The sequence below is a fragment of the Besnoitia besnoiti genome, chromosome IV, assembly GCF_002563875.1.
Source record: "Besnoitia besnoiti strain Bb-Ger1 chromosome IV, whole genome shotgun sequence".
In the NCBI taxonomy this organism is placed as follows: domain Eukaryota; phylum Apicomplexa; class Conoidasida; order Eucoccidiorida; family Sarcocystidae; genus Besnoitia; species Besnoitia besnoiti.
Window position 1 is genome coordinate 1,447,816 of NC_042359.1, and position 27,230 is coordinate 1,475,045.

Sequence of the window (27,230 nt, forward strand, 5' to 3'; positions counted from 1 at the left end):
CAGCAGCAGTGTGCACGTCTCCTCCCGACACAGAGTTCGCTCTGGCGGCCCAACAGAGGTCTTCCGCGCCGACGTGCGCCGTGGCTTTAGCGTTAGTCCTTCTGTAGCGATGCGTGCGTTCTGAGAGGGCGCCGTGGTAAACCACTGGAATGCTGAAGTGCCTTGATCACCCTTCTGGCATCTTTGTGTCTGCTGAGTTTCCAGACTAGACCAGGCGGCAAGATGCAGCCGTGCCTGCCTTCAGCAAGCATCAGCTGCTTCAATCCAAGGTTCTGCGCGATGTACGCCACCAGAGCCTCTTGTGCCCACGCATCGAACCACACGTCTCAATTTTCTGACGCGCGGAACGTCCGTTCTGAGCGACTACACATGAGCAGTGGCAGATTCCACCAGTTCGTTTCTGCACGCGCTCCACTAGGATTGCCTTGCGGGCGTGCGGCGGCACGTTAAGGCGCTGAGCCTGACAGCCGGTTGCTTGAAAAAACCACCATTTGTATACAGACATGACGAATATCATCACATTCACTTTGGTGGTCTCCTTCCGCTAGTTCACAGCCAGATGGAAGTCGCGCGCTTTATTACTGCGTACTTAGGATCAGACCAGAAGCCACATGTACTGGGTGGGATTGCCTTGATCGCCACGATCATGGACTGAGAGTCCAGGACTACCGGGTGCGGTTTTTCAAATTTACGCTGGACACCCATGTTTATATTCGCCCATGGATCCCACTCTGGACAGTGACCTAAGAGCGTTAACTCTGGAATTCAGTTCTGTGGTTACAATAGGGCAAGAAGGATCAACGCATCATACCGCTACCCCTTTGACGCACAGTCCAACCATGTATTACACATTCCACTGAACTCGTGAATAATCCCATCTAAAAATGGTGATTGGCAGATTGGCAGAGTACTGAGCACGCCTCCGGTTGTGAAATACACACTATCAGCTCTGGATTTAACATTATCAGGCCAGTCTTTAGTTCAAGATACATTGCCAATCGAAGACCACTGCCCGTGTGGCTACAAAGTTTCCAACCGAGGTTTAACCTGCAACAGCTTGCTTTTCGTCGCAGGCGTAGGTGCTTGTAGCCTGTCGTCGCACCCGTTCGTGGGGGTGGGACAAGAATTCTGAAAGAGGTCCCTCGAAAAGGGAACCTCGTGTAAGTGATGACCCTCACCGACCTCGAAGGCCTGCGGAGGCCGAAGAGAATCAGGACAGGCCGTGTGAAACACAGGAAACGCGCCAAACAGCGAAGATAAATCGCTCGGACACTTTGCGGGAAACAATGTGAAGCGTCGGGAACGAAAGGAAACGAATCAAACTGCAACACGGCCCCCATGTTCCACCCTCATGACAGTCACACGAGGCACTCCCCACTAGTTCTCGAAAGTTGTTTCGACGACTCGTGTGTGTGTACGTGTTACCGCCTTAGCTCAACCTAGGTTTGTGCTTGAGGCGAACAAGCAGCGCGGCGACTTTTAACTCGTAGCGCAAACGACTCTGCGTCTGCACCAGCTGGATGGGGCGCGGCTGGACTACGCGATGCGCAGTGGAAGACCGCGGTCACAGACACCCATTCGGCTCTTCGGAGCGGATGAGACGCGTGTAACTGGCTCCTCGCCAGAGGCACGGGGAAGACAGTGCTTTCGAAGCTGTGTCAAAGTTGAAACGAGGGCGCAGACAAAATACGTCATTCACGTGGAGGCCTGTGTGTTAGCCGCCCCATCCCGCAGGACACACAAGACGAGCGCAGTCGAACAAGGCACCTCTTGAGGCTGACAGTGAACAAAATGAAGCATGTGTGCGCGTGGCTTGAATGACGTCGAGGCTCTGTCTCGAGCTCCTTTCCTCTCAGGCGAATGTCGCTCTGCCGTTCCTTTCCGGGGTACTCCCCCCCTGCAGTTAGATTCGCCAAGACTGCCAACAGATTAGTGTTGACTCTGTATATGAACTCTCTACGAGTCTGTCGTAAGGTACGCCGGGGATAACAGGTCAGATAATATTGGGAGTTCTAATCCTCCGATTGTACCAGCACCTCCATGTCGGCTCATTACTCCCTTGTTATTGAACAAGATTCAGTTAGGAACGCTAGTTCACCGTCAGATGTAATACGTGAGCGTCTCCTCTGCATTCGCGTACACGAGGCCGAGGACTTAGGCTTGCGACGCTGTTTACGCTTCCTGTGAACCTCTTCACATTCCTTCTCTTTCATCGTTCGCTAGCAGCGGCGCGGACGCTAGCAAAGCCTCCGCTGGCATTTTCGCTTTCCGTGCCTACGCCCCCTCGCCTTTCCTGCCATTCCCTCGATGTCATCTTCTTAATCTCTTCGGTGCCCTCTGATCCACGCAGCCGCTCATTCCGCTCATTCGCCTCCGCCCGCAGCGGTCTCTCTTTCTGTAAGGGTTTCAGCACGCCAGTAGGTCGCCACGCCCGCTCGATTGTGGCTCGAGCGCCGGAAAATCGTCTCCTTCCCGCTCATCTCCTTCCTCCAAATATTCCCTTCTCGTGTTCATCGCGGACTTCGCATCGCCAGGATTCCGCCTCTCCGCCACCCAGAGGGCAACCTGCGCCTGTCTCGCTCGCAGCAGAAACGCCAGAAGCGCGCAAATCCTGCCGCCGTGGCTTCTCTTCAAATTTCGTCGTCTTGAAGGAGCATGTTCGGAATGCCGTTGGACACAGGGTACTCTCGATTGCACACAGGACACACGAGCTTGCCTTCCAAGACGTGGAACTGCAAAGTCAAGAAAAAACACAAAAAAGGGTTCAGAAGCGACACCCCCGCATCGTTTGAGCCTTGAGAAAATGCACCAGTTTTACTCACGAGTAGCCACAAACAAGTCGACTTGGTAGCTCCACGCAACACGCAGGCCACGCGCAGACGCTGCATGCAGCCGAGCCCTGCGAGACTCTGAAGCCCATTTGCGAGACTCTGAAACACATCTGCAGCAAACCCACGTTCGCGTGAGAAGACCACAAGCCCTCACCTCAACGACGGCCTCGTGAACTGCGCGGAGGAAGTGCTCATCGTTCTGATCGGCTTCCGTGTAGCTAGGAGGCAGTTGAAGTCCGAACTGAAATCATGCACCAAGCACGCTCAGGTGACCATTGACGCGGCTGTCTGCTTAAGCAGACATGTGCGGGCAGAGGTCTGGTCAGCCCTCGTCGTTTCTCAACAGCTCTGCTTCCTCTATTCGCCTGCCTCCTTGGCATGCCCTCGCTTCCCGTCTCTGCACAGATCAGTTTACGCGTGTGCGCTGAAATACAAAACCTCCACTTCGGGCGCGCCGCGTGGCGCCTTCCTCCTCTCTCGGCGGGGTGAATCGCGGCGACCGGCGCCTTCGCCGCCTTTCGCGTCTTTTATTTTCGGCGCTCACCTGCTCGGCAGTCTTCACGAGCGCTTCCCAGTCGAGCTTCGCCAGGAGCGCGCGGACGAGCTCAGGCTGGAAATCAGAGGACTCCAGCGTCGTCGCCTCTTCGTTGGAGGCGTCCACGACGATCTTCAGCGGGAAGCCGCCTGTGCACTGGTGCCGGTTGCTGAGAGCAGACGCGAATAGCTGGCAAAAAAACAGATAAGGAAGGCGCTGCCGAGGGCAGCGGAGAACATGAGAAAACAGACAACACAGGAACAACGCCGCGACCAACAGGCTCAACGCCGAAAGCCTTCGAGACGAAAGCCACGCCCAAAAGGTGACGAGGATAATGAGTGACCAACGCATAGAAAGCGAGGGAGAGCGAAGAAGAATCGCAGGACAAAGCACTTGCGAGGCACGAGCAGAGACTCGGCGAAACCCCCTCAGGGGGAGACCAGAGGCCGTGGAACATGTCGCGACAGGTAAGACTTGAACAAGCAAAGAAAAGAGAGAGACGCTCGCAGAAAGGAGCAGCGGAGTTCGAGGAGGAAGAGAGACAACGATGAAGACGAATCGCCGGGCGTCAACAAGGCGGCGCTGTTTCGCTTGACCCTTAGCACGCCAACTGCAACCTCAGACTGCGGTGATCTTTCTTCTACATCAACCTCCTGTCCATGATCCTTAAACACCAAGTCCCCTGCGAGTGCACTTTGGAGTGAAAAGAACAGTTAGATGGGCGTCCCCCCATGCGAACCTCTTCAGAATGTTCACAAGCCCAACCCCCCTCTTCCCTCCCCTGTGTTTCGGGAGCCGTGGCGCGGGCTTCCTCGGAGCGGAGGCTAATCGCTGACAGTGATGACCCTCCTGAGGCACCTGAGAGAAAGGATGCAGGGATTTGGCCGAAAAAAAGCCCTCCCTGATGTTTCTTACCAGGCCAGCAAGTTGTGCGTGAGGAGCCTCATTCTGCAGAGAAGAGAATGCCAGACGAGGAGAGAGCCAGCGGTGACACGGAGGGGAAATCAAGGCAGAAAATGAGGGAGAAGGAGGACGCCTTCTCACCAGGACGTTAGGGAGGAGAAAGCAATTTTAGTGAGAAGAAACGACTATAATACTGGTGTATGCCACGGGGAGCCGAGCGCAGTCGAGTCCCTAGGCGACACAGTCCGTGTACACGCGATGAATAAGAAGCAAATAAACAGAAACACCAAAAGACAGGTCCAGAGGCTATGCAGCAGTCATAAAATCCTCCTTGTGGTAAAACAAAAATTATAGTGTACTCTGTGGTGTACGGAAACGAAAACCTGAACTCGAGCGCATGCAAGGCGCCTCAAACGGCGGCTCGTCCGAGCGACGGAGGACACGAGGCCGAATGGAAAGAAGAATTTCCCGAATCCACTTTTCAGCAAATAAATAGATTTACAAGGAACTAGGAAAGGCAATGAAGGTAGAACCTGGTTTTTTGTTCGCTGTTTACCCAGCATGCGGTTTATTTGAGTGCGGGAGAATGGATATCATTGCAGGCTGCATGCGCAGAATGCACTGAACATGAAAGTGCGAAAGACACGCAGATTCATTTTAAGATTCTTTCGGAAAGACGGAAAGCAAGAACAAACTCTCTATAGTCGTATGATTATATTTTTTTTGCACAGATCCACATTACGCTATGCCTAACTTTACCGCTGTTGAATGAGGCGACGGTAGCTCAACGTCTGCGCATCTCACTCCAGAGACATGGAGAAGGCACTAGCTAAACTGTGTATGTCGAAACGCGTTGCTAACCACACATATGTATACTTTTACTGTAAAACGAGCCAGTGGTACAGGATGCGTATGCAAAGATGCGTCGACCCCGGTAAGCCCGTTCGCCTGAGCTCTCGCGACGCTTGAGCCACACAAAAGGAGCCGGAGGAACTGCTCGCGCGACAGTCGTTGTCTTTCCAGCTTTTAACTTTTTTCAGTTTCTTTTTGTCGGTAAGGCAAAATGGAAGAGTCCGCACCCAACCAGTTGAGAGGAGGAGATGCCTCAGTGGCTGCTATTTAGCATGTACAGATGCGGCCTTCTGACGATAAAGCTACCGTTAAACGCCTTATGCGTCACCTGCCGTTGTGTGTTCCTGCAAAACGGGTGGTTAGTATCTATGTCCTATCTCACTAGCTCTATTATCGGAAATATTCCCAAACAACCGGATCGTGCTGGTTAGGCGAACTAATCACGTTTCATAAATACAATCAGTGAAAGCGTTAAACAAATCCATTAAAGGACGCACAGTGAGACTGCAACTTTCACTCATACCGCCTTCACGAAGGGCAGTACGCGAAAAACAACTTAGACCACACTGCCGACATCCACCGGAGGTTCTGTAAGCCGCGAATCCTCTCCACAGCAAATGTTCATACGACAAAGCGCAAGGAATACACGCTAAGTGCCTGCACAACTTCTGAATATAACCATTCCGTGGGAACAAACGCTACAAAAACACGGGATTCTTGTCACGCGTTCCACGCAGAACCAGTCTTCCCATGACCATAACCGACGAAACCGATGTCGACAATCCGAAAAAATCTGTTACCTAAGCCCCATTTCCGCTCTCCTGGCCTCTAGGACCCGCTTGTGCGCACACACCTGCCTGGGTAAGGTGGAATGAAATACCAGTGCGGCAACAACTTCACAAGGAGAGGGCATGACAAGGCTTGCATCCTGCTATCTCATCTTGGCTTGTCTCTGTTTTCGCCTTGCCACGAAAAAGCAGCTCAAATGCATGCTTCGCATAGCCGGCGGCTCTTGCCTCGACCTCCAAAAGGATTGGTTTCAATGTCGTCTGCGGTTACGTTCTACGCATTCCCTTGCCGCTCCCCTCGTCTTCAGTTTTGGTGTTTTCTTTGCAGTTCCCTCTCTTCAATCTCTTCCAGGGTGCTCAGCTTCCGCTTCGACTCTGCGACTTCTTCCCTATCGAGTGGGCGGTGCGTATAGCTCGTCCTGCCTGCCTCAAAGTCTGCGACGGTGTGCCCGTCACCGAAGAGGCAGTATTTGTAAGTCACGAGTCCATGAACTCCCACAGGACCTCGGGCGTGGAGTTTATTTGTGGAAACACCCACTTCGGCGCCAAAGCCATAGCGATACCCATCGGCAAAGCGAGTTGAGCAGTTGCAGTAGACACCCGCGGAATCGACTCCTCGCATGAAGCGTTGCACGTGCTCTCTATTTTCTGTGATGATGCAGTCGGTATGGTGTGAGCCGTGACTATTGATGTGAGCGATTGCGTCTTCGAGGGAGCCTACCACCTTTACAGATAAAACAGGAGCCAGCCACTCAGTGTGGAAATCTTGCTCATTCGCCCTAGCAAGAGCCCCCCCATGCTTTTCAAGCACCTCGTCTCCATGCGCCTCCACGAATGAAAACGCCAAAGAATCCAACTTGAATGACACTCCAAGCGGGGCTAAAGAGGAGACGAGAGAAGGCAGGAACTTGCTGGGGACCGCACTGTGGACAAGTAACGACTCGACCGTGTTGCAGGCTGCCACGTACTGCAGTTTTGCATCCTCTATAATTTTGAGTGCTTTGCCGAGGTCTGCGTCTGCATCGACATAGATATGACAAAGTCCGTCTGCGTGCCCCAGAACAGGAATCCGCGTGTTTTCCTTAATGTACTTGACTAGACTGTTGGAACCTCTAGGAATAACTAAGTCAACGTCCTCGTCCAGCCGGAGCATTTCCTTCACCTCGTCCCGCTCTTCAAGCAGCTGGAGAGCATCCTTAGAGATCGAACTCGTAGTTGCTTTCTCCAGGCCCCATGTTAGCGCCTTGTAAACCGCGCGATTGCTCTCTTTCGCCTCTTTGCCGCCCTTTAAGAGCAAAGCATTTCCTGTCTTCAATGCGAGGCTAGCCACTTGAACAGCGGCTTCAGGACGAGCCTCGTATATGACAGCGAGAACGCCGATAGGGCACGAGACGCGAAACAATTCCAAATCTGCGGCGAGCTCCGTCGCCAAGTCGCAGGTTCCCAATGGGTCACCCTGCGCTATCAACGTGTCTAAGCCATGAAGCAGACTCTCGAATTTCTTGCCTCTGCAGTCCAGGCGCTTCAACAAGGCTGAAGAGATTTCACCCGCTGACACAGCCGCGGTCGCTGCCTAAGCATACCACGCGAGACGGAGGAATCACAGCAACACGTCTGTCGACGCTAAATCGTTGCGCACGCGTATGTGCGACAGAGCACTTAACGCCCCTTCACATCAGCACAACGTGCCGCACCTGCGCTTTCTAGACGGAAACACAAAAGAGGGGAATAGAGCCACGGCACCCCAGCTATCCGCTCCAGTAGGCGTGCGACGAGAAGTACAGTCTGAAAAAGACTGGAAAAAACCCCAGATGCTTCACGTATCGTGTTGTCGCGGAACTCAATTTGTCTCCTCGAGCTTGAGCACTGTGCTCCATCTAGAATAAAGGCTCAACAGCAGTCACTCGATTTACAGTGGAAGAACAGACTTCGCCAACACGGCTGATAATTGGGTTCATTCCTCTTTTAGTTAGGGGCAACACACACCTATTGGCAGCCCTCCCTAACGCTGCTTGCACACGCGATATTGCATACATGTGCTTAGCCGAATTTATATCTACACATATCCGGAATTCTAGAGCTGGCAGGAATAGTCATGAGTGCACGCGCTGCTCCACATGCCATTCCCAAAACAGAATTATCGGTTCGATCCGGACTGCATGCCTCCCGCAAAACCAAGTCACTCTTCGTTGCCGCTTTCAGCATTCACACTATTCGGACGGAGCTATTTCCCTACTGCGTCAGCGTTGTGCCACTTACCTCTATATCTCTGGCATTTGCCGCCTCAATTTCCTCTCGGAAATGTAGGAGGCCTTCTTTGTACGCCACGAGTGCAGCATTTCGCTCTTCCAGCGTGCTGGTCTGTAGCCTCTGGGACGCCAGTCGAGCATGCCGCGCTGCCAGACGGACTCGCGATAACTCTTGTCCTTTTTCTTGCATTCTAGTCTCTTCCCTGTTTCCATTGAAAGTGCAGGCATCCCGGTTATCGTGACTTCCGTCGTTGGTTTTCGTTGTACTGTTTGCTGCGCCACTAGACAGCGCCTCGGCATGCCCCCCGCGCTCGGCGGTCACCGGGAAAGCCATGCTTACCGCGAACACGGCGATAGCTCAACTCTGAAACGAAGACACAAAACTGTTTCTAGCCCAACCACCCGACCTCAGGCGACACAGCACAACGATGCAAGCGCTCTCAGTTGCGCTGTTATACACGGACGCGTTCCAGGCGCTCAGCCTCGCAGAAGGCCACGACAAAACTGAGGACGCCGTCCACTGTGAAACTCTACTGACGGGGGGCCGAGGCTCAACAGATGAACTTTAAAAAGCAAAGACAGCCGGGAGTTTAGAACTTCAGGAGGTACTATAAAGGAATCGTGAAAGACAGACAGACGCGCGGCCGCGGAACAGTTTAGCAGCGGCGCGAAGAAGGCACAGCATGCGATGCCAGATGTCAGTGAACTAGCGACTTGGAAACTGAGGGCCGCAGTGGGGTAAACGGCTCATTCAGAAGTGCGCCAAGGACCGAAAGCAGGGAAAACATGCAGAATAGACGATGTGTCTGCAGGAGACATGGATGATGGAGACATCTATCCTCCTATCCGGACAGGGAAGAGAGACACGACCGAGAATTCAGGCACGGGGGCGTAGAGCGCACACAGGTCACCAATCCCAAAGTGCTTGCCCTTCGATTCCCCGAAACCTATGGCGCCGGGGCGCAACAGCCCTTCGGTTCGTTCGCAACCGCAGACGGGAGAGGCCCTGCTGCCCCTGGAGAATGATGCAGCGCACACCAATTTGTTTTCCGTCTCTGCTAACCCCACACGCGTCTCGTTCTACACGCGCGGAGACGGCCCCGCGTCTAGCTGTGTTGCACTTGGCTCACGCAGGAAAGTCCGAAGACATTTTCTTCACTGTCTCGTCTACTGTACGAGAAGATGGCTGGCACTGTCGCTTTTCTCTGCACTTTAGGGCGTGAGGCATCCCTGAAGGAGCAGGACATACGTGTATTCGGTCGATACTCAGCGGAGACGTCAGTGAAACGAGATACGCCAGCCGTGTAGAAATGCGAATGCAGTTCTCTGTACACGAGGCCCGCCTCAAGAACGAAGCTATCACGCTTCTCAGAAGCCGCGCTTTCCCCAGTGTTCAGATCGCGAGAACTGTTGTATTAGTTACTTCCCCGCAGACAGCGGAACACGTAACCGCTCATACCCCTATTAGCGGACAGCTGCGCACCTAGGCGTAGACGTTTGGAACACTACAGCGGATAGACCGCAGTCGCTCAGAAGCAACACTACCCAGGCGACACAGGGTAGTGTGTCATTCTGGCCTTCCATAAGTTGGTGCTGGTCTTTGCAGTGCTTTGTCCCTGGAGCCGCCGAGACGTGGACGCGACTTCACGAATGTAGACACACGTCTCAGATTTTCTGTCATTTTCCTACGCACAACCGCCCAGCGGAAGGTCGGCGGCAGGGGCCTGTGGCGCAAAGGGTGATCACCAGACACAAAGACAACGACGCGGACGGCGACAAGCCAAGTGAACACGGGTGAACACGTCTGCGCATGAAATCTGCTGTTCCGCTGTGTATCGTCTCTCGCTCGAACAAGCCTCGCCACCAGCCGCAGAGACTGTCAAAGACATGCACCGTGGCCCTGAAAAATTTTTGTTCTTGACTGACTGAACTAGAGATATCGGTTTTCGATCCACGGATGATCTGCTCCACACTGTACTACGTGCTCGCCCGCCGTCAATGCCATGGATAAAACGCGCGACTACAAGTTCAGTTGACTTCAGTGCAGAAGAGATTCGTTGCTATATTGTAGGACCAGGCAGCAATACGTTCGTCTTTCACCGGGTAGAAATGAAGTCTACGAAGAAAAACGAGGCCGTGAGCGTGAATGCAGGGCCTGGCTGTATGCGGAGAGAGTGAAAAAGCTGAGACCAGATGAGCGGAGAATATGAATATACAAGGAGACTGCCGGCCTTCGCAGTCAAGCAACCAGGAGATACGACGACAAAGCCAAAGCGCGGAAAGAAGGGTGAGATACAAAGAAGCCGAGGCGACCCGAGAAATCAGATTCGTGGACGGTCAGGGGGACGTTTACAAGACAAAGACGTGAAAGAGAGAGAGGATGAGGAGAAACAAACTTCTTGGCCAGAAGCGCCAGACGCTAGGTGTCGTCTGCGCCCCTAGTCGAGTGAAGTCGCGGTGACCGCGCGCAAGATTTTGATATCGTATATAGGGCGATCGGTGGCGGTGGTCTGCACGGTGGAGATCTTTTTTACGCTCTCCATGCCACTCTTGACTCGACCGAAAATCGCGTGCTTTCCGTCAAGGAAGGGCGCGGGCGCCAAGCAAATGAAAAACTGGGAGCCGTTCGTGTTCGGTCCGCAGTTCGCCATGGACACCACGCCTGCGCCCGTGTGACGGAGATCTGGAAAACAAAACACACTCGCAAAAGAGGCACGCAGCAGCTAAGGCAGCCAGCGACCCAAGGCGGAAGAACGCACGAAAGGAAGCGCCGACGACGCAAAGCAAACGGGAAGAGAAAACAGAACAGCGAGAAACGAAGTCCCACAAACCACGTAGAGCACACGAATGAACACGCAGAGCGAAGGTCCCCGAAAAGAAACGAGGAAACCCTGAGGGGTCGCCGCACACACGCACTGGACGAGCTACCGAAAGACGAGAGACAACGATGCAACTGTCGGCATACAAGGCCGAACTGACCACACGCATGCACCCTTCACGCTCTCGAAAATACAGACTGCTACGCCAGAGAGCAGGAGGGAGAGAGAAAAACTCCATTCGAAGAGGAAGGAATGAACTAGGGGGAATAGAGGTATGCAGAGCAGCCGGCGTCGGCGCTGGCCTGAAAACCGCTGGCGAGGCAGGAAGCGAGCAGAGTGCCGCAAGCCAGAACTTTTCTGCATGGCTGCGTTCAGGCAACCTTCATTTGGGTTCTCTAGACCTGCCGTCCTCTGGTGTTCAAGCTTGATCTGCGTTCCTTGAAACTTCTTGCCGCTCTGTCTCTTTTCCAGCCTTTCGCGGCTCTCCGCCCTCCGTCACTGCCCTAGGCGCCATGCGAAAGCGCGCAGCCAAGAGCTACGCAGCGCCGCGCCGCCAGAAGGCGTGGCAGGCCAAAGACGAGGTTCAAAGGAGAAGGGACCTTTAGATTTCGTGTTGGGCCGCTCACCTGGATGGATTTCATCCTCGAATTTCCCGCCAAAGATCGACTCTCCGCCCCGACCTGTCCCTGTGGGGTCTCCACCCTGGATGCAGAAGTCTTTGGCGACGCGGTGGAAGATCGTGTTATCATAGTAGCCCGACTTGGCGAGCTCGAAGAAGTTTCTGCAGGTCTTGGGCGCGTGCTCCCAGTAGAGTTCGACTTCGATATCGCCCATAGACGTGACCAGGGTGACTGTCTCGTCGCCGCGGTAGAAGGACGCCTGCGGCGACGCAGAGACTGCGGGAAGCGGCAGCGACGCCGGCGAGCTCGCCGCCTTGGAACTCGCTCCCGAAGATGCAAGCGAAAACATGGTGGAAGACAGAGAGTGACAACACCGAGGGACACGCGCCGACACACAGAGAAAAAAAGACTTTCGAGGTGGCCGCAAGGAAGCGCGAGCGGCGGAAAGAAAGATGATGAAAGGAGGAAGTGCGAGGAAGGAACAGCGGGCGGAACCGGAGGAAAAAACGGAGGGAAGGAAGAAGTGGAGAGTGCGTGAAGTCGCTCCGCACACAAGCGAGATGGAGAGACAAAAGCGACGGGCAACAAGGACGGGAAAACGCCTTCGGTAAATACAGCCACGAGAAGCACCTGCGAAAAACACGCAAGATACGCAAACACACAGAGAAAGTACTGCAGAAGCGGCAAAGGGAGGAAATAGCGAGAGAGAAATAGCGCTTCAGGTGAGAAGACGAACAAGCCTAGCCTGAGGCAACGCGGAGCGCCGAGAATACGTTGAACAACCGCTTCGACGCCGCTAAGAGGAAATCCGAGAAGTCGAAGCTTCGGAAAAAGATGACGCGAGAACGACCAAACAAAGGGCTCGGCCAACAGAGAGGTACGGAGGGCCTCTGCAATTGCAGCTACCAATCACTTGCGCATGCAGATGCGGCAGACGTGCATGCAGCGGTAAAACGTGGAACACCTTGACTCAAACGCCGCGATTCCACGTTCGCCTTTCTTTTGTTCCTTTTTCAGGGCCTTATTTTCAAGGATGCTTTTTCTTTGTGCTGAGGCTTGGTCGCAAGGCATCACGTCCTTTGGCACGCTTTTTCAAAAACCGCCTGCGGTAGGGCGCGCGGCACACATGCGTGGCGCGGAGAGACAGCTCGAGGCCGTGGATCCTATACATGTATGAATATGTAACACTGCGCTGCTTTGCGTGCGTAGTCCGTGGAGGTGAAGAAGGCTGTCTCTCTGAAACACGTCTCCAAGCTTTGCCGCCTCTTTCTCTTTCTCTACAGCGCATATAATTCCCCACTTTATCGTTTTTCTACTCTACATATATACACGTGGACGGAGTGAGTGAACATATCTGGCCTACCGTCTCGGTGTGAGTCACTCTCTGCACTATCTGTGACATGAGGCTTGATTCAGCCACACTTGTGTAGGCTCTCAGAGGCTTGGAACTTTTCTGCCTTTTGTTCCAACCGAGAGAGCGCCCCGCGAGGCTAAGGAGAGATGCAACGAACGAACGGTACAGACGAACGCACGAGACGCGCCATCCGCTGAGAAGACGGCCCTAGGAGAGAGGACCTGGCAGAGGAAAAAACTCTAGAAGACGCCCACAGAGCAACTGCGAAAGAGGGGGACGACGACGAGATGGCGAGGAAAAATCGAGGCAAGAAAAACGCTTTCACGCGGTTGACCTGACGCAGTTGGAGACGATGAAGGCAAGAAGCCGACATTCGGCGTTGTGTGAGGGTTTAGGGCCCTCTTTTGAGGTCCTTTGTCTTCTACACAAGATACCGCGAGCGCTGAGCTGTTCGAATTCCAAGCCCCGGTCGACTCGGTATGGGCCCTGTACTCCCTCGCTTGCTTCTGCCGCTGTGCCTTCTGTCTCCCCACGTTTAGATTTCAGTTTTACCTATTTTTCAGCGCTTGCCTTCAGCCAACTGGCTCTGGCGCGCACTTCGTCGCGCGCATCTTCTCCTGCTTCTGCAGCTTCCCTGCCTTCTCGCTTCACGTCTCCCGTCTGCTCTTCCTCGCTCTCTCCTCCGCCTCCCGGGCCTCGGCTGGTCACTTCCTCTTTGTCTTCTGCCTCGGCGTTTCCGCGTCGCTCTCGACTGATTTCTTCCCCGTTTTTGCCGTTTGCGTCCTACCATTGGCTCGCTACCTGCGACTCGCCATCACCCGCCTGCGACGCTCTTTCCTCACGCGCGGCGCATGCCTGCTGGAGTCATCGCGCCTCGTCTCCCTTTTCTGGCGCGTCATCTCTCTTCAACTCGCACACTTCTTCGCCTTTCCCGCCCAACCTCCGCAGGACGCCTTTCCCCCTTCGCTCTCCAGTTTCGCGGCGAGCATTCGCCTTCTCTTCGCGCTCTGCCGCAGAGAGAATCCGCGCAGACGCCGCAGGGAGCCAGCCGCTTCGTAGAGACTCTGCTGGCGTGAACAGAGCTGAAGAGGAGACAACAGACGAACCGTTTTCTTGTCGGGAAGGGTCGGCGTCGATTGAGCGAGACTCGTGGCCGTCTGGTGAGGAAGAAACGAAACAGCGGAGCGAACTTTCGCGCGAGGTCAGGTCGCCCCATAACTTCAGCGACTCTGTTCTGAGAGATGGCTTGGAGCGGCTCTCCATCGCCGACCTGTTTTCGGCGCTCGGTTCGCCGGGGGCCGGCGGCGCGCTGGAGGGAAGCAATTTCAGCGCACACCGAAGCCACGAAGCGAAACAAGCGGCTCTCGAACGCGAAGACGCGCGCGAAGCAGACGCGGAAGCGAATTTCCGCGAAACACGGGAACGGCATGCCGCGAGTCCCATCGCCTCCGGCCTGTCGATATCGCCGACCGCAGGCGCTTTTGCCGGCTTCTCCGCAGAGACTGGGAGAGGCATCGTGATTCCGTTCTGGCCTGAGGAGACGTTCGAGGGACGCCTCCAACCGGCAAAAATTCTTGCGACAGAGGATGAGCCGACGGATGCGGACGTGCGCACGCGAGCCCAAGATCAGTGGGACGCCTACGCCGGAGAGGGCTGCGTGCAGGGCGACCCCAGCCCGTCGGCTGACGGCGCTGCGTCGCCACTGGAGCCCTGGAGGTCTCCACAAACGCCTGTGGCGCAAAGGCACAGCCGACCAGATGAGGAGGGGGGGGGTTTGGTGGCTGTGAGCAGTTCTTCGGCCTCCGCTCTCTCCTCTGGAGACGCCCACGCGACACCGGACCGCAGAGGAGCGGGACGGGCGGAGACAGGGCGACCCACCGCCACGCGAGCTGTCCGCCAGACTTCGTTTTTGTTCGATGACGAAGAAGCTGACGACTGGCGGCTCGGTGACGCCGAAGGGACGGGAGAGGCTCCCAGCGCGGCCGCCGACAGCGAACCACGCCTAGAGGCCTCGAGAGGCGGAGCGCGGCGACGCCCAGCGCCCTCCGACTCTGGCGCCCAAGCCGTCGGGCGACAGAGACGCAAGGGCATGCAGAGCTCTGCTGCGACCATATCAAGCGTTTCTACGTCGCATCTGGGTTCCTCCTTTCCGTCGTCTGCCGCGTCCTCTGCGCCCGCGCCGCCCTTCGTGTCGCGTGCGCCGGAAGCGCTGTCGCCGCTGGACATGCTTCGCCTGGCGCGCGCCGAAAGAGAGTTCGAGGCGGCGGATCACGTGCTGCGGCTCCAAGCCCTCGCGCGCACATCCAGCGACGCCTTGGGTGCAGACGAGGCGACTTCGGCACACAGAGGTGAGCTGGAACCCCAGACACCGTTTGAAAACCCGCGAAAAAGGAGCAACTCGGCGGGCCTAGCTGCTCTGGAGCCCAGCCCCACATATATGATACGCATCTGTAGTTGCATATATATATATATATATATATATATATTTATGTATATGCTTGGGCAGGCGGCTGTCTGCACTGTTTCGCCCCTTCCACTGCCGGGTGCACTTTTTTGGGTTCCGTTGACTACTGTGGCCAGGAGGCCTCCTACCACGGTCGTCGCTCTAGTGATGTCGTTGGCTGTTCCGGGCTCTCCCCTCCGGCTGGACTGGGGTTTCCCGGCTCCGAGAGCGTCGGGGTAGTCTGCGGCAGCCTTGTAGGGCGTCGCTAGAGTGACCCTTGAGGCCTTCGCTTCCTCGCGTTCCGCGCCGGTCTTTCTCTCGCGAGCTTGGTGTTTGCGTCCTTTTCTACTCGTTACCCGCTATCGATTCCTATGTAGATTTCGTCTGCCTGCACGAGCTTCGGTGCTCATGCGGCGATGGAGGTGTGAAACAACGCAGACGGGAGCCTGCCTGAGGCATACATATATTTATATATATATGTATGCTGTGCGGTTACAAAGCAGCTAAGTCGGCCGAGTCGCTCAAGAGTTTCTCCTCTCGGAGCCGTTCTCGACTCCTCCGCGTGGAGGTGCTGGCGTGTGTCAATTCAGCCCGACAAGAATCCCGAAAAAGTGATGGGGGGAGTTTTTCTGTACGGGCTTTCATTCACGGACCACTGTGCGGCGCGCGTCTGCGTCTTTGTTCAGCGTTTCTGTGGCGGCGCGCGACGCTACGGTTGACGCCGGAGGTCACGGCGACTCTCGCGCCTGCGTCGCTCCTGCAGACGCTCCAGGCGCTCGCAAGGGGTCGTGGCTCCGGGCTGCTGCCCCCCTCGCCCGCGCTCCTGATTCAAGTCTTCAACGCATGCACTGAAAAACTCATGTACTGGAGCCTGTAGGTCCTCTGCACTAAGGGCAGCGGGGATCTCTCCCCCCCTAACGAGCACGAGGGTTTAGGGTGCTGGCAGCGACAGCCGCGCGTGCTTTCATGCGCGCCAAACTGCCGGCGCCAGACTGTGTCGTTGTGAATCCATGGGCGATATTCACACCGCATGAATGTGTGGAGCAGAGGCGCCTGCAGATGCGAATGCGCGGATTTCGCTGGGAGTTTCGTTGCAGAGTGTCGCCACCTGCCAAGTGTCTGTCCACCGGCTTTCGGCTTTTGCCTTGTAGCGTATCTGTTCAAGCACAGAGTCCCTGCAGATGGGAGTTAACACGCCCGTCGAACTGCACGGCCTTTAGTGGATTTTTGTGTATAGGGCACGGCTGTCTGCGTGTCGAAAATCCCTTTGAGAAAGCGTCTGCCTGCCTCGCTCCGCTCGTGCTCGCTGTGGAGCGCGTATGAGGCCCGCCAGGCACTGCACAGCCGGCCCCTTCTGTCAAGTTCAGACACACGCAGGCGTTCATCCGAAGCTTCCTGCGCGTCGCTCTCTCTTGCGCGTTCGCAGGGATGACCAGCTCCTTCTGCTTCGTGCCGCCTCGTCGCTCCTCCTCCCGCCGGCTCCCGAGGTCTCTGCCGCTGCGTCTGGAGGAGCCGCTGCGGCTCCGCTGGTTTCCTCCTCTACTTCTGCGTCGTCTTCGTTGTCGCCTTTCCTCGCTTCGCCGCCGTCCGCCGGATGGCCTGTCGCCAAGCCAGACTGGGGAGGCGGCGCCCTGGGACCCGCCGCAGCTTTCACAATGGAGGTGCTTCTCCAGCGCATGCAAGCCGAACGGGAGAACTTGAAGGTCTCCGATATCGTGGCAGTTCTCCACGTGTACGCGCGGCTGAAGGTGAGCAGCGCAGGGAAGATCGGGCTGCGAAGCGGGAAAGACGCCCCGCAGACGGACAGTTGGAAGCTGCTCCCTGGGCGTGCAGACTGCCACGGACTGAGTGTATGCAGAGACAGCCGTCGAGCGTCGTATACATGGCAACTGGTGTTGTGGAGACATCTGCAGCAAAGTCCAGGGCAAGACCAGAGCGTAGACTTTTGTTGGGTTGCCTGAAGGCATGAATCGCGAGCGCGTGTAGCTGTCGAGTCTCGCTGGTAGGTGTGAGCCCCCGACGTGCCTTGCCGGTACAGAATTCGGCAACTTTGCCTCGTGGGACTGGACGGCCCCGTTGGACTTGGCCTTCAGATCAGGCGGGTTTCAGCGTCGCGGCTGTGAGGTCTGCGTGGCTTGTGTGCGTTCATTGCATCTCAGCTTCTGTCGCCTTCGTCGTCTCTTCTCCTCCTCGATACGCTTTACCGGAAGCTCCTTGAGAGCCAAGCCCGGCAGAAGCGCCTGCTTCGCGTGGCAGCCGCAGTTGCGCAAACGCGGTGGGAGGGCTCCGGAGGCGCGCCAGCAGGGGGGAAGCGCAACAACGAGCACAGAGACCTCGAAGAAGGGACAGCATCCCTGGGTCGGTATGCGGGGCCTGCACAGCCGCAACCGTGTGTGGCAAGCGCACCCTCGAGCGGAGGCAGCGTTTGCCGTGCGGCCTCTCCCCGCAGAGACACCCAAGCGCGCCGCGAGAGCCGTCCCTCTGGTACCTCGCGTTCTCTGCTTTTGTCGCCCTCGCTGGAGTCTTCGCTCAGCTCCCTGCTTCGCCTGGCAGACAGCGTCGCCTGCCTCCTAGATGAGGGAGCGAGGCGCTGCGGTCTCTCGCCTTCGGAAGAGATCCTCGGCGCGCAGTTACTCCGACGGCATGTCCACCGCATGCAGCAGGCGCGAAAAACTCCAGCGGCGTTCTCGGGGTCCGCTAGCGCGTCGCACGCGGCCGGAGAGGCGCCAGGCAAGCATGCCAAGGGGCTCGAAGAAGAGTCGCGGAGAAGCCTCCGCCTCTGCGGTCCGGCAGCGCAGGGCCGCGGCACGCCAGATGCCGAATGCGAAGCTGAAAGTGAAGGCCGCAGAAGGCCAGATGACCAGGCGGAAGCAGAAATGGCTCAGGGGCCTTCTCGCGGCGTGCCCTCGCACAACGCCGAATTTCTGGCTTTGAGAGACAGCCACGGAACCTCCCTTGCGTCGGAAGCCTCGGGGGCCCCGACTCTCCCGAGGTCTCCGCAGTCGCCTCGCGTCGCGTCTCCGCAAACCCAGGCCGCCGCTGCGCTGTCGCCGCTCTCTCTGCGGCTCATGGCGCGGCTTTTCCAGCACTTGGTTGAGGGATTTCTCGCCTCCTATCGCCTCGAGCGAGAGACACTGGAGCGCGTGGACCCGGGGGCGGGTGGCGGTCACTCGGGCGGCGGCGCGGCGCGGGGGATTCCGCGAAGGAGCAGAGCCGCGCAGTCTGCTTCTCTGCATCCCCTGCATGTCTCCCGGTAGCCACGAAAAACAGTCGGCGCACTCTCCTTTTTGATGGGGCTACGGTGGGGGACGCGAGTGCAGGCGCCTCGGGAACCCTCTGCGGATGGGTTTGTGATGGCGTTTTGTGGCTGCTGGCGATCATGTATTCATGATTAGAGGACGCGCGTGCATGCGCACATCTACTTTCCACCGATATATATATATATATATATATATATATATAAACAGTTGATGGCTGCGTGCTTGTATACGGAGAACGGGTTCACGCGTCTGCTATCACGGCGCCTTCGCATTCGGCCTCGTGTACCTGCTCGGTTGCACACACATCGAACTCGCCAGGAGCTCTTCATACGCGGGGTGCCTTGGTCGAATTTTTGGACTCCGTGCATGTGTGAGGAGGCACTGGATTCGACGGCGACAGGTGCCAGCCTCCGTTTCGCAAATCCCCAGACATGTACATAGCCCGTGGACGCCCTCTGGCTTTGTCGTCATCAGTCTGAAGCCGCGCCCACGAACGATGGCAACGCAGACCCCCGTTTCCGTACCTGTTTTTGTTGAGGGATGTATCCTCTGCGCCAAGCTATGCATGTGCGTTCTTTCTCTTTGCTCCCCACATCCTCTGCAGACTCTTGCACGCAATGACGGTCTTGGACTTCCGCGCCTGTTCGATGTACTCCTACGCCCAGACAGTCCGCTCGCGCCACTTTTTCCAAGAACTCTTCAGCTTGTAAGCACTGTCTGCTCTTTTCGCGCTACTCGTTTTCGCGTGTTTCATCATGGCGAGTCTGTTTCTTTGTTACCCTCAGTGCCAGCACATTCCGCATTTTCTCTCATTCACTGCCGCTACAATGCGGAGTTTTCATTCTGTCTAGGACGTGCCCAGGTGCCGACTTTTCTCACCGCTTTTGTGTTCTGCGCCTCTCTTCGATGGGGGCCTCGCCTCTCTGCGCACTCGGCTTCGCCGCGTGGCTGCGGGTTTTGCCTTGTCAGCGCCCGTAGTCCGTTCGCTCGCGAAGTGAGGCTGCGCTGGAGGCGCGGCGTCCGCGTTGACTTTCTGGAGTCTTTGGCGGTTCGACTCTCTGGCGTGTCTGGTGTGAATGAACCGTGCAGGGGAGGTTCGGAAGCTATTGAGACACCCGCTCCGTTGCGTGACGGCACTCTTGCTTGTTTCTCCCGGTGTCTTTTTGCGCGTGCGCTTGTCTCTTCTCTTTGTCTCCCAGCCCTTCCCGGCTCGTGTGTCTCAGCGTCCCTTAGAGCCTGTGCGGGCAGCTGGAAAGTTCTGAGTGCCTTCGTTTCACTACATGCCTGCTTCCCTTTTTCTCGTTGCAGGCTGGACGTCGACGCACTGCTCGCAGTCGACGGGGTGGAGGGCGGCGCTGCCGCATCCGCCGCAGTGTCTGTCGTTGCGGACCTCGCACTGCAGAAGAGGCTCTACGAGTGCACGCAAGGCTCTTTCGCCTCGTCTGCGGCTGCTCAGAAACGAGGCGAATCTCCCAGTGACGGGGCAGGTTACAGTGAAGCCGTGCGTCCCGCCGGTCTCGCGGGCGCTGGAAGCGCCAGAGATGCAGAGAAGGCACAGGCTCCTCAACAGTCCGAGGCGCAGGACGTGGCAGCGGAAAAGGACGTGGACAGAAAGCAAGCAGAGGGCTTCTTTGTGGACTCGATGAAGGATGAGATCCTTCCACGTCTAGTCGCGGTTGCGCTCCGACACGCTAGAACGCTCAGCGTCCATCAGCATGCAGCGGTATGCACACACAGCCTCCAAGGGGAGATGCGGATCTCTCTGCATGTCTCGGGTCGACAGTGTTACGGCTGTCGGCGCTGCGCTTCTCTCCGTTGCCCTCACGCTGTCTGCGCTTGCTTCGCCGTGTGATTTCTTGCAGCTTCTGGAGGCGCTGAGTCTGCATCTCCGGTACCGGCACGACTTCCTCCTCGACGCGCTCAGGTGCTCCGCGCTGGCGGCCGCCAGTCGGGCGCTTGGCATTTTGCCTTCTGGGTCCTCTGCGACATCGCGCCACGGCGTCCCGCCGGCGTCGCTCTTCATGGCCGCTTGGTCGACGATGCGGCTGTTCTGCACACTCCTGAGGCAGCATCCTCTTGTTGCTTTCCCCGTCGTTCTAGAAGGTGAGACCCTGTCTCCGCGCCTACGGAGAGTGTTGAGACCTCGGCTCTTTTGCTTGAAACGAGGCCCTTCAAGGGCAGCGTACGCGCTAGCATATCGTGGCGCTTACGTGGGGACCTAAAGGCGCCGCCGCGGATTAAGATGTCGACGGAACCACTCAGTTGCAGCTGAAAGGGCCGCGAGAGGCGTATAAGTGAGTAAAGTGAAAAAGGAAACACTATGTTGGGTGATCGTCTGTCTTTGCAGGCCACGGGGTCTTCGCAGCCGCCGCCGACGTCTTGGCCGCGGGCTCGCTGCGTGTGTCCGCTTTCTCGTCTCCATCTGATCTCGGCGGGACGCCCACGCCGAGGCCGCTGGGCTTCGCTTTGCCCGAGGAAAACAGCGACCTCGCTCGTGCCCGTCTTCTGGTCCTCCTCCTCTCCAGTCTTCTTCCGCATCTGCGCAAACGTCACGAGCGGATACTGCCTTGCGCTGCGGCGGAAGCTCACAGACTTTGTGCGCCCTCATTCCCGACGCGGTCCCCTCAGTCTGCGTCAGCGATGACATTAGAGCCTGCGGGAGCGTCTGCGGAGTGCGCAGACCCCCTAGGCGGCCAGAAGGCTTTGCAGCAAGCGATGAAGGTGTCAGAAACGCATGGTGAGCCGTATTCAGGCGAACGGAGAGGAGCTTCAGAAGCGAACCAAACGTGCGGGGCGAGAGACAGAAGCTCCTCGCCGCGACTCCGTCCTCTATGGGTGTATGTGCACCCGAATTTGAGCGAGTTCAACAAATCTCCTCTGTGCTTTCTCGAAGGTCCGCTGCGACAAAAGGCAGTCTATTTGCCTGGGCTCCTCGACGCGATGGCGAACGACGCAGAGCGGGTGGTCGCGGCTGTTCGCGGTGGCGACACTGCATTCAAACATTTTTGAAGCCCAGCGTATGTGAGGCCGGGCTGTGTGTTCAGTTTGTGCTCTGAGTGTGGAAGTTCTACTCCAATACCAGGATCGCCATGAGCACTGAACGTGTAACGATAGCTTTCTTTTGTACGGGGTGCTATCCTCTGCTTTTCTTACTCTACTTGGGGCGCGGCCGATGAGTCCATCTTTTCAATGACTAGGCGATCCAGTCTTGTTCCCGTAGGTCTTATACTCTTACACTGCTGCTGTTTCTATAGTCCCCTAATGCGACAACGACTGGCGGTTTGATTTGTTTCGAAAGCATGCGGTTATTTAAAAAATGAAGTTCTCGAAAAATGCATGCGCACGATTGCATATTTCTGTTTCGGGTGTCGCTGCGGTCTTTGGCTCGTCGCGCCTGCCTGACTTTCTGACAGTTTTGTTTTTCTGGTTCGTCTTCTCAAGCCATAGCTGCTTTTGCTCAGATGCGGCATCTCCCCTTCCTGCGTAGGGTCCTGACACCCGCCCTAGCCTCACAGAGGCACGTGTTTGGTGCTTCCGCTTCGCCTGCTTACACGGCCAGCACCGCAGTCGAGCTCACTCAGCCCGCAGTCAGGAAAGTGGGACTGCTTCGGATGTCTCTCGCTTCCCCTCCTTCGCAAAACTCTGTGACGAGGCAGCCCCATGCAGCGCCTGCTCTCTCCACCAGAAGCTGAATTCGCGTTACACCAAGAATATCCTGCCTAGTGGTATCTAGTGCTTCGAGACGGTATGCCATCTGCCATACCACGCGTATCTCGTTTTTCCATTAGGGAGCACAGAGCATGCTAGACTCCGCCGCGTCATCGGGCTAGTAAAACGGGCACGACCCCACCTGCTTATTTCCTGTCTCGTGTGTGAAACACCGGCAGTGAGACCGCCTTTCACAACTCGTGTGCTGCGCGGGCTGCAGCTCTGCCGGGCGTCCACCCTTCCACTTTGACGCAAGCAAGCGCCCACACTGAGAGCTGCCGAAACACCCCTCGGGGTTCCAGAGGAAGTGCAGCTGACTTAACCCCGTTGGTCAGCAGACCGCGCAGCAAGGCAAAAAAACTTTACAAACAGTCTTCAGGCGAGCGCGTGATACGTCACCACAGCACGAGTCTCTCCCGAATCAGACTCGCCTGAATCGTCGACGTCGTGCCGCAGGCTGCGCCTTCCCCTTCCTCCTCCCCGTGGACGGCCCTGGTGCGCCCACGCCTCGGGCCGTCGTCCTGTCTACGCCTGCCTTTTTTCACTTTTCCTGCAGCTTCAGTCTCACTCCCAGGCTGTGTTGTCAGCCGTGTTGTCCGCGTCGATCGCGATGCCTTCCGTGATCGCGTACAGCAGCTTCCTGTGCAAAATCTCTTTGCTCGAGTAGCGCGGCAACTCAATCTGCGCCACAGGCAAACAGGGAGAGGTGTGGGGCGACACATCCGAGAACGATATTTGCGCGTCGGACAGAAGAAGCACTCATGGCTTCTATGTCTCCTCCGGCTGACACACACACAGTACGCAGAGGAGACTGAGGCTCGTATGGAGGCGAGCCGCCCCTGCCTATTCAGAAGTGTACATGCGTATGCACGTGCCGGTCGACGAGCCCTCGTTTCCCCTAGCGCTGAGCACATTCCCCTCGCATCACTCAGAGTCTCGAGCGGCCCCTGCAAGACGACTAGAGGCCCCGGACTTCTGTGATGGTCTCTGCAGCGTCTTCTGTGGCGCCGGCTGACCGCCACGTGGGAGACGGCGGACGCTCCGCTCATGCGAAGCCCATCGTGACAGTTTCCGAGACACTCCTCGTGTCGAGGGCTGCGCCGTGGTGAACGATGTGCAGCGTGCGTACGGACCACAAACACTTTCAAGCTACGCCGCGAAAATCGCCGTGCTCGCGGCGCGTCGCGCACCTGAAAGAAGCACGTGTGCGACGCAGGCAGCTGCAGATCGTCCGGCCGGGCGCTCTCCGTAGGCTGGTCAGGGCGTCGGTTCCCGTCGCCCTCCTCGCCTGCTCGTCGCCCGCCCTCCGCCGCAGTTTCGGCGAAAGGGGACGGCCCCGAAGGAAACGCTGCTCCAGCGTTTCGCGGCTCCTCGCCGCCGGCGGGGGCGCGCCCGGCGCGCTCGCCAGGCGCAGAGCCCCAAACAGACACCGTCGCAGAGACAGCCGAAGCGGCCGAGATGGCGGAGGCCGACGAGGAGAACGACTGAGAGCGCCGCGGGGCCCCGCCGGCTTGGAGCGACGCGCTACCTGTGACGTGCTTCCGAACCACTTCCATGTCTTGCTCCCAGGTCGCGCTGGCTGGCGGGAGGCGTGAGCGGCCCCAGACAAATCGCAGGAACTGCTGGCGCTCGCGCGTCGAGAATGTGGAGAGAACTTCCCAGAACCAGACAATCACGGGGTCTGTGGGCTGCAAAGCCACATGCCAGAGACGCGTCAGCCACAAACCGAATCGCAGCCCGAAGGCAGTGGAGAGACGGCCGCGAACTGACAGATCGAGCGGCGCAGAGCCGCCTGCACGTCTGCGGAGCGAGTGCTTTCCCCTGCCGCCGTGGGAAACGGGCGAACCCAGCGTCCGATTCCGCGGCCGTTTCGGCGCGCGACCGACTCGTATTCCCCATCTGTGGCTGCGTCTTCGCGCGCAGCTGTACCAAACAAGGTTCGAAGCTGCCTGGCTTCCGCGACCACTGGTCCCTTCGCCGCAAATCCTCTTTCTAATTGCTAGCCAGATCACGTGGACACGCAAAGCGCGATGACAAGTCCCTCAACATAATCACCTGGTCAAGGGGCAGGGGGCTACATGCACAGAGTTGGGGTTTCTTGTTGTATGGGGTTCGCTCCGAGTCCCCGCGACTGCCGCTGATTACCTGAAAGCCTGTGTATCTTGTGTGGGCTTTGAGCAGATCGAGGTCGACCTCCGACGTGCCGCAGACAAGTCGTTCCATTTCGGATGGACAGAGGAGGTTGACGAACTGAAGCGGAATGACCTCGCCCATTCCGCGCCGTATCGCTTCCACCTGCGTACGAGGCGCAGAAAGAGACCGGTACCGCGAGACTCGCGAGTGCTAGTTCTGCCGTAGAAAACACTAGCAGAGGTTCGCACGACGACAATGGATACCGCACGCGTGTAGGGTGAGGGGGGAACGTGCTGTCCTCCAGTTCACCGCCGTCGCAACCGCTTCCTGGGGCCAGCCTATCTCTTTGCGTCCACAGTTCTGCACACTTGCAAAATGGACGCTGCGTAGGGGAGACACCCTGCGCAACCTTTAGGCAAAATGCAGCTCGCGCAGTTTGCCCTGTCGCCCTCTATCTGGAATTTTCCAGTCACACACAGTCGCTAGAACGCGGCAACAGACTCGCACCGTCCGACTCTCCAACCCTCAGGCTGCCTCGCGGGCTACCTGCGTGGACCGCACAGCGCTGCACAAGGTGCTGCCAAAAACGGAACGCTGACATTATAGGCGTAGAATTTCAGGGCGTTTGGGTTGGAGTCCACGGTGGACTGCATCAGAGAACCGACATTTACATAAGATGACGGATTTGGGCACACCGATGAACGGCGAGGTAAACCCAGCGCCTCCCTTCAGGGCCCGGCGGCGCACCTGCTGTCGGCTTTCCGCCAGTCTGCAGGCGACTGTTCGCCTGGCGTAGTCTTCTCGTTCTTCCCACTGCACGGAGAGGTCTTTGCCGCTGCAGCGCAGCTCGACGACGCGCCCGTCCGACAGCGTCGTGTGCCAGAAGAGCGGATACTCCTCGGGGAACGCCTCGCGCGAGACTTGGGAGCTGTCGAGCTGGCAGATCTGAAACACAGCCATGTGCAGAAACGGCGAGGTAGATGGAGTACGGCGATAGTGGAATGCACCCAAGCGCACCAGACGCACACGCGGAGAGACAAAGGGCAAACCGAGACCTATGGGGGCCTCGAGACACCGCGCCAGCAGACGCGCATCGAGGTATACGGAAGAAGACGATTGGGAGCACTCCGGCCCGCGTATGAGCGGACCATGTGCGGCGCCTCGCAGCCATATGAACAAATGGGTGAATGAGGCGACCGTGCCAGTCGGAGGAGGTTTCGGGGGGGCGCGCACCTTCCTTACGGCATCAGAGCGGCAGTGTTTGCCGAAATGAGCCCGCTTGAGGTGGCTGACCCCAGTAGCAAACGTTCGCGGCTCGGAGTGGAGCTAGGCGCGGCACTACATCGGAGGCGATTTTAGCGCAGGGTAGGAAGGAAGAATCCATAAGACCGGTAGATTCTAAAACCGACACGACTTATGGGGCATGCTGGCGGACACACCGAGCGAGCGTGCAGAAACAGGGATGCCACAGCGCGATGTGAACATGAAGACGGTCAGCGGGAGTGAGCTCAAACGCTCCACGCGATACGGCTCGCAGTCCCCATGCTCTGCGTCCCGGAGGCGACGTCGCTCCGATGTTGCCCCTTGAGAGCGTGGCGGACAGCTTTCAGAGGTATGAGCACCTGGCGTCTCACTTTTTGCAGGATTTGGATGCAGAGCGTGTCGACGGCCTCGAGGTCCTGCGACCCGACGTCTAGACCGACGACGGGTTTCCACACCGTTCCTGGCAAGTCGACCGCCAGACAGAGGTGCCCACGGACTGCGACGCCCATCAGGCGCCCGAGGAAGTGGTACATCGACAGATGGTGAGGCGACACGTAGCTGGGTGAGGGCACCCAGCGATCCTGCACACAAGGCGACACGCAGGGGCACACTTACAGTGCGGAGGAACCAGAGAAAATGACAGAGCCCCCCCTTGAGGGAAACGGGGCTGGGAAGAACCGACAGGCGGAGGCCAAGCTGGACAGCCGCGCCGGTGGGAGATGCAGTGAACACCAATCGCGCCTAGTAGAGGAAAGCCACAGGTGATAAAACAAGAGCAGAAAACACACGCATTTTCATGCCACCGAGGCGGGTCCGCGACGCGGGAGTCGCAGTACCTGGCACAGACCGGAAACAACTGACGTCAGTCATGGGCGCTTGCGAGATGCGAGCTGCCTCCACCGAAGTCGAAGAAGAATAAGAGTGAACGCCCAGCCCGCGCACTCCGTGGAATGGAAGCACCGTTGCACCAGACGAGGCAGAGCTCCCTAGCAAAGATTTCGAGGGCAGCACAAGCATGCACATAAACGCATCACGCGAATGCGGCTGTCCATGAACGGGGTGCGCGAGTTGGCACTCATACACGTAGGAACCGTCATGCTAGCGTACGCATGCGTTCTCTTGTGTATACAGGTGCGCAGCCAGACAAGAGTAAATGCGCATACCTGATTATCGCCGAATCCTCTGCTGTTGGGGCAGGGCATGAAGAGTGGACTGTAGGGCGACTGCAGCTCTTGAGCCACGTGCGTAATGGAGTCTCTGTAGAGGCCGCCGGCGTCGATGCCCCCCTCTCCTTCGTAGAGCACGTACCAGGCGCGCCCGTGAGTCCGCAGCCGCTTGGGAGAGACGGTTTTGAGTTGGCTGTAAAGCTGACCGAACACGCTGTTGAGTCCCCCAACCAGACGGGCGTTCTCGATGCTGCCTTCGCCCTCGTAGGTGCCTTCTTCGCTCTCTCGGGACGGCCGCTCCTCTCC

At 57.4% G+C, this 27,230-nt stretch overlaps 5 protein-coding genes across 5 annotated transcripts in view; 1 reads left to right on the forward strand and 4 right to left on the reverse strand.

Annotated features, from left to right (window-relative positions):
* Positions 1 to 2,630: 2,630 nt before the first annotated feature.
* On the reverse strand, positions 2,631 to 4,313 carry BESB_053570 (Trm112p family domain-containing protein; the record flags this gene model as incomplete). The annotated part of the gene is made up of 4 exons (XM_029363792.1): positions 2,631 to 2,732; positions 2,986 to 3,072; positions 3,376 to 3,535; positions 4,282 to 4,313. 4 exons carry the CDS (start codon positions 4,311 to 4,313, stop codon positions 2,631 to 2,633), a joined length of 381 nt encoding a protein of 126 aa, XP_029219715.1.
* Positions 4,314 to 6,213: 1,900 nt separating this feature from the next.
* On the reverse strand, positions 6,214 to 8,492 carry BESB_053580 (putative gamma-glutamyl phosphate reductase; the record flags this gene model as incomplete). The annotated part of the gene is made up of 2 exons (XM_029363793.1): positions 6,214 to 7,482; positions 8,169 to 8,492. The coding sequence occupies 2 exons, from the start codon at positions 8,490 to 8,492 to the stop codon at positions 6,214 to 6,216; spliced, it is 1,593 nt and encodes a 530-aa protein (XP_029219716.1).
* Positions 8,493 to 10,596: 2,104 nt separating this feature from the next.
* Positions 10,597 to 11,946, reverse strand: BESB_053590 (peptidyl-prolyl cis-trans isomerase family 1; the record flags this gene model as incomplete). The annotated part of the gene is made up of 2 exons (XM_029363794.1): positions 10,597 to 10,841; positions 11,604 to 11,946. The coding sequence occupies 2 exons, from the start codon at positions 11,944 to 11,946 to the stop codon at positions 10,597 to 10,599; spliced, it is 588 nt and encodes a 195-aa protein (XP_029219717.1).
* A 485-nt stretch (positions 11,947 to 12,431) lies between these two features.
* BESB_053600 (uncharacterized protein) lies at positions 12,432 to 21,663 on the forward strand (the record flags this gene model as incomplete). Its single annotated transcript, XM_029363795.1, has 9 exons — positions 12,432 to 12,474; positions 13,515 to 15,299; positions 16,081 to 16,267; positions 16,821 to 17,142; positions 17,554 to 18,647; positions 19,259 to 19,360; positions 19,963 to 20,377; positions 20,517 to 20,757; positions 21,002 to 21,663. 9 exons carry the CDS (start codon positions 12,432 to 12,434, stop codon positions 21,661 to 21,663), a joined length of 4,851 nt encoding a protein of 1,616 aa, XP_029219718.1.
* Positions 21,664 to 22,926: 1,263 nt separating this feature from the next.
* The window catches only part of BESB_053610 (uncharacterized protein), a gene marked incomplete at both ends in the record, with an annotated part of 37,340 nt that continues 33,036 nt past the window's right edge, over positions 22,927 to 27,230 (reverse strand). The window contains 6 exons of the mRNA XM_029363796.1: positions 22,927 to 23,043; positions 23,553 to 24,050; positions 24,508 to 24,657; positions 25,243 to 25,440; positions 26,130 to 26,339; positions 26,922 to 27,226. Coding sequence (XP_029219719.1) covers positions 22,927 to 23,043; positions 23,553 to 24,050; positions 24,508 to 24,657; positions 25,243 to 25,440; positions 26,130 to 26,339; positions 26,922 to 27,226 — 1,478 coding nt within the window. The remainder of the gene's footprint in view (positions 23,044 to 23,552; positions 24,051 to 24,507; positions 24,658 to 25,242; positions 25,441 to 26,129; positions 26,340 to 26,921; positions 27,227 to 27,230) is intronic.